Source organism: Eumetopias jubatus, unplaced genomic scaffold (genome assembly GCF_037043125.1).
Source record: "Eumetopias jubatus isolate StellerSeaLion01/CBP00866 unplaced genomic scaffold, mEumJub1_p1.0 scaffold_11, whole genome shotgun sequence".
Taxonomy (NCBI): Eukaryota; Metazoa; Chordata; class Mammalia; order Carnivora; family Otariidae; genus Eumetopias; species Eumetopias jubatus.
This window is the reverse complement of record NW_028274817.1, coordinates 77,606,298-77,612,297: the sequence shown is the minus strand read 5'-3', so window position 1 is coordinate 77,612,297 and position 6,000 is coordinate 77,606,298. Positions and strand designations below refer to the sequence as shown.

At 38.4% G+C, this 6,000-nt stretch overlaps 1 protein-coding gene across 2 annotated transcripts in view; it reads left to right on the top strand.

Annotated features, from left to right (window-relative positions):
• PFKFB1 (6-phosphofructo-2-kinase/fructose-2,6-biphosphatase 1) overlaps positions 1–6,000 on the top strand; it is a 94,370-nt gene continuing 88,370 nt past the window's right edge. For both annotated transcript variants that reach the window (XM_028093086.2, XM_028093085.2), the window contains exon 1: positions 1–448. In XM_028093086.2, coding sequence (XP_027948887.1) covers positions 352–448 — 97 coding nt within the window. In that variant the 5' untranslated portion in view covers positions 1–351. The remainder of the gene's footprint in view (positions 449–6,000) is intronic.

Genomic DNA, 6,000 nt, shown 5'->3' with positions numbered 1-6,000 from the left:
TCTTCATTGGAGGGAAGTAACTGGCCAGACCTGGGCTGTCTTGCTGGCTGCCTTCCTTGCTGGGCTCCAACTTATCTCCTATGTACACAGCCCTTGGAGTTCAGAGGCCTCTGCTGACCTCTGCCCAACCTCTCCCTCTGCACCCAAGCCCCCACTGGTATATACAGGCAGAGGCAGGCAAGTCAGGCAAGGACTAGGAAAGAGGAGAGGGGGCTGGAGCCCAGTGCACCTCCCTGTCCCAACTCTGTCCACCTACTGCTGTGGCCACATTAACAGAAGAGACAGCTAGTAAGACAGGAAGTGAGGCCCAGTACCTTGTGGACAGTGGTGTCATTAGCTGCAACACCTAAGATGTCTCGAGAGATGGGAGAGCTCACCCAAACCAGGTTGCAGAAGATCTGGATTCCACACAGCAGTGGCAGCAGCCGGCTACAGCGGAGGAGGGGCTGTAAGTGTGGTTTGCTTTCATGGGCTTCAAGGTGGTGGTGGTAGAGTGGGTGTAGAAGAAGAGCAAAGGACATGCCCCCCCCCACATCTACCCCCAACCCAACCTGAAAGTTGGACTAGATAAGCAGCTGAATGAAGTAACTGTAGAACAACAAAAGGATAATGTCAGAAAAGATAGAGAAAGAGTAAGAGAAGGAGAGAGATGAAGGACAGAGAAAGAATGAGGATTAGGTAAAGACCATCTTAGAGGGATTTTTGACTAGGCACTTTTTTTCCTTTCTCATCCAGAACTTATTTGAAATGCTTCTTGTTTGAAATTTGACATTGCTAGTTTGGAACTGTTCAGTGCTAGCCTAGAATGTTTCATTTTGGTGACCTCAATGAAGTGTCTGGAAATTGGTCCTGTCTGATAGTGCTTGGGTGAAATAAGGTAATGGTTCCTGGCATAATTTCTCAGGGAACAGGTGCTGGATACACAACAGTACCATGCCATTGGTCAGTTTTGCTCCTCCCTTTTCTCAAGCCTATTCTAATAAGTCTATACCTGTCTGAGTTGGGAAAGTCTGGGTGTCCTGTCTCCTGCATTGCCTTCTTGGCACACATGGACACTTTTGCTGCTCTGGGAATTTGAGAGAGAAAACAGCCTCTCAGGAACAGCCTGCTGTGTAATATTCACTTTGACAATTTAAGAAAACAGAGACAAAGGAGAAGCAAACAAAACTTGTAAATATTTTTTTTTAAAACACTGAAGTATACCATTTCCCACAGATAACAGGGGACGGTTGTAGACCAAGGTGCTTCCAGCCCAAGGATTATGGCCTGAGGAGCCATGAGGTGGGCAGAGATAAGACAGCTGTGGACTGTGGGACCCAGACATTTTGAGGTCCAGCTGACCAAGCTCCCACTATGCTAATGCTAGAGGAGGTCCAGGCTCAGTGCTATTGTGAGGAGAGGTAGTTGCTTAGAGTATACAGGAAGATGTAGGATATTAAATATGTTATATAGTATGCAAGATGTAGGTGGAGGAAGAAGAGGGAGAGGCAGAAAAAAAACAGCCTCCTGTTCTCTTTCCTTCTCTCCACCAGCAGTTTCACTCACTCATCTAGAGATCTAGGAGCCTGGATGAGACTGAGAATTACATCCCACCGCCATCCAGTCAACCACTTTATTTCTTTCCAAGGGGCTGTTGGATTTAGTTGACAAGAGGCAAGCCAGTCTCTGCATATCTGGGTCCTCCAGAGTTAGGACCTTTATATTCCCGTGAACTCTGTCTTTCAGGTTGCAGAAATAATATACATAAATCACCTAATATAGTCTCTGTCACATAGAGAGTGCAAAACAAATATGTGCTCACTTTAGTTCTGAGCCTCTCTTTCCTTAGCTGCAAAACAGAACTAATAACTATTTCTCACACTGTGTTGTTGGGATGATTCAGTGATTCAGAGGTCTGGATCCAGACTGCCTAGGTTTCAATCCCAGCTCTGCCACCTCCTGCCCCTGTGACTTTGGGCACGTCTCTTTACCTCCCTGTGCTTCCGTTTCTTCATCTGTAAAAAGAAGTGAATAATAGTGTTGTCGTGAAGATTAGAAAATAAAATATATAAAATGCTTAGAATGTCTAGCTCATAGTAAGTGCTCCGTAAATGTTAGTTATTATTTAAACAAGAAGGTGGGTGTGTGGTCTTTCTGCCCATCATATCCTCAGCATCAAGCTCAGAACCTGGCACATAGCAGATGTTTAATGCTCTACTTCCACTCACTCTACCACTCACCATAGGCAAGCATGGGCTCTGTGTGTACAAGACAGTTGCTCATTAGTGATTGATTGAATTATGTCAGACCGCAGACACAGTAAACTTAATGTTTGCCAAATCCTGCCCTGGAAAATGTCTGCCTCACCTCCCTTGCTGGGGAGTCTATTTACCACTGAAAGATCTTAATCATCCTTTGCTTGGAGCATCCTCTCTAGACCTGCCTGATTCCAAAAGGGGCAGTGGGTGAGGAGATGAACACAATCAATGATGTTGTTCTGAGAATTAAATGCATTAACATGTGTAAAGTGCCTGAAAAGCTGTGTATGTCCATCTGGACTTGTTTTCTCATTCAATGTTATGTTTTGTGTGCCATCTATATTATTGTTGCATATAGTTATATTGTTTATTCTCCTTGCTGTGTAGTACTACATTTTGTGAATACCTCATGGTTTATCCATCTGTTTTTTTTTTTAAGATTTTGTTTATTTATTTGAGAGAGAGCAAGTGCATGAGAGAGGGAGAGATCATGGGTAGGAGGGAGGGGCAGAGGGAGAAGCAGACACCCCACTGAGCAGGGAGTGTGATGCGGGACTCCATCCTAGATCCCTGGGGTTATGACCTGAGCTGAAGGCAGCCGCTTAGCTGACTGAGCCACCCAGGTGCCCCTTTCCATCTAACTGTTGATGCACATTTAGGTAGTTTCTAGTTTTTGGTTATGAACAGTACTGCAGTAAAATTTTTTGTCTGCATAAATTTTGGAATCAGCTTTTCAAGTTATACACACAGAATTCTGGGATTTTGATTGGAATTACATTCAATCTGTAGATCAATTTAAGGTCAAATTAAGATCAGTCTCTGTGACATTGAGTCTTCTGTAAACACAGTATGTCTCTCCATCTATTTAAAACATTTTCATGTTATTCAAGTGAAGTTTTATAATTTGAAGGGGCTTGCACATCATTATAAGAAATTCCTTTATTTCTTGTTGCTATTGTAAACAATACCTTTTTAGAAAATTACATTTTATACAGTTTATTGCTAATGTATATGAATATAATTGTAGTTTTTGTATATTGCATTTGTAACTAGAAAACCTGATAAACTTTCTTATTAATTTTGATAATTTATATGTAAATGACAATTTTCTTTTTTCACCTCCCATCTTTATATTTTTGTATCTCTTTTTCTTATATTACTGCACTCCTGGGACTTCTCATCTCCAACACAAACACACCGTTTTAACTACAGTGCTGAATAGAAATGTTAATAGTTTGCATTGTTATGTTGATCCTAATTTTAAAGGGAATGTTTTTAAAGTTTCACCATTGAGTAAATTTGCAGTAGTTTTTTGTAGATTTCATTTAATAGGTTAAAGAAGTTCCAGGTGCCTGGGTGGCTCAGTTGGTTAAGCTTCTGCCTTTGGCTCTGGTCAGGATCTCAGGGTCCTGGGATTGAGTCCCACATCAGGGCTCCCTGCTCGGTGGGGAGTCTGCTTCTCCCTTTCCCTCTGCCTGCCTCTTCCCTTGCTCTTTCTCAATCTGTCTCTCTCTCTGTCAAATAAGTAAATAAAATCTCAATCTAAAAAAAAATGAAAGTTCCAGTTTACTCTTAGTTTGCCAGTAGGATTTTTTTTAAGTGAGTAAACTTTGAAATTTATTAAATGTATTTTCTCTGTTTCTTGAGATGACATGTTAATTTTCTATTTTAATTTGTTAATGTGAATTATATTGATGTTGTTTCTTGTGTTGAACTAATCTCACAGTCCTAGGATAAATAAAAACTGCTGGATTTATTTCATTAATATTTTATTTAGGAATTTGGTATTTTGTTCATGAATGAGCTTGGTTTCTAATTTTACCATGGTTCTCATGTTTCTCTATTTGATTTTAGTGGCATAAAATGAAGTGGGAATGATTTCCTTTCATTCTGTTTTCTGACAGAGGTTATACAAGGTGGCACAACTTCCAAATAAAAACATCTGAGCCTACTATCTTCTTTGTAAGAAAATTTTTAACTGATACAATCTTTTAAATAGTTATGGAATCATTCCAGTTTGCTATTTCTACTTGTTAATATTGTTAAGTTATGGTTTTCTAGGAATTTTTCTATCTCAGATCACTTTTCAAATTTATTTCCTTGAAGTTCTTATATTTAGATTTTTAAATGTTGAATTTGCAGTTATGTCCTCTCTTTTGTTCTAATATTGTTTATTGGTATCTTCTCGTTTTCTTCTTGATCAGTCTTGCCAGAAGTTTGTCACTTTTATAAGTTTTTAAAAATAATCAACTTCTGGCTTTTTACATCTCTGTTATATCTTTGTTTCCTATTTAACTGTTTTTTCTTATTCTATTTCTTTCACTTTCTTTTGATTTTTCTTTTTAACTTCTGCTCATTACTTTTCAGACTTTCCTGTTTTTGAGTATAAGCATCCGACGCTATAATTTACCTACTAAATAGAGGTGATAAAAAAAAATAGGACTGATATTCCTCAGATGCATAATTGTATGGACATAAGGATTTTTTTAAATATTTCCAGATTATTTGGTAAATAATCACTGTTCCCAGCTTTCTTAGTTTCCCCACCACTTACTCCTTGCCCTGGGCACCTCAGCCCTTTACTCAGGACTGCGGGGACCTACTAATCTCCATTTAGCAACTAAAGGGTTAATGCCTGACACAGCAGGAGGTCTCCAGGAATTTGGTGCCTGTCAGTTGGCCAGCTTCTGTCTTGACAGATCAGTGCCCTTGCCATTTCCATTTTGATTACATTCTTGTCAAGGAATAAACTTCTTATGATTTCAGTTCTTTGAAACCTGTTTAGATTTGCTTTATGGACCAACAAAAGGTCACTTTTAGTAAACATTCCATAAGCACTTCAAAAAATACACATTTTATAGTTGGGTTTAGTGTAGTATATACTTCAATTAAGTCATGTTTGTTAATCTAGCTCAAATGTTCTACATTCTTCTGGGGTGTTGTCTACTTGTTGATATGAAAAATTTGTTACTGTCTCCTTGTAACTATGTCAATTTTGAAGCTTTGTAAATAATTATAAAAAATTTACAACTGTTATATCTTCCTGGTGAATTTAATACTTTATCAATGTGTAAGGAAATTATTTCTGGTAATTTAGTATCTTTGGCATTTTGCCCTAAAATAAAAAATTTTTTCTGATATTACATTACTTTTATTTAGCTTAATATTTGCTTGGTATAACTTTTCCTATGCTTTCTAAAAAATTGTTTTTGATAGAGATATAATTCACATACCATGAAATAAACCATTTTAAAATATACAATTTAGTGGTTTTTATTATATTCACATGGTTGTATAGTATCACCAGTAATTCCAGAACATTTTCATCACCCTCAAGAGAGACCCTATACCCTTTAGAGTCATTCCAGATCCCCCTTCCCCTCAGCCCCTGGCAAACACTAATCTGTTTATTGTCTCTATAGATTTGCCTGTCCTGGACATTTCATACAAATGGAATCGTACAATATGTAGCCTTTTGTACCTGCCTGTTCTCATTGGGCAAAATGTTTGCAAGGCTAATCCATGTTGTAGCATGTGTAGGTACTTCTTTTTATAACTGAATGATATTCTACTGTATGGCTATACCACATTTGTTTATCTACTCATAAATTGATGGACATTTGGGCTGGTTCCACTTTTGGCGATTATGAATAATGCTGCCATGAACATTGTACAAGTTTTTGTGTGGACATGTTTTCATTTCTCTTGGATATATACCTAGGAGCAGAATTGCTGAGTCATCTGATAACTCAATCTATGATGC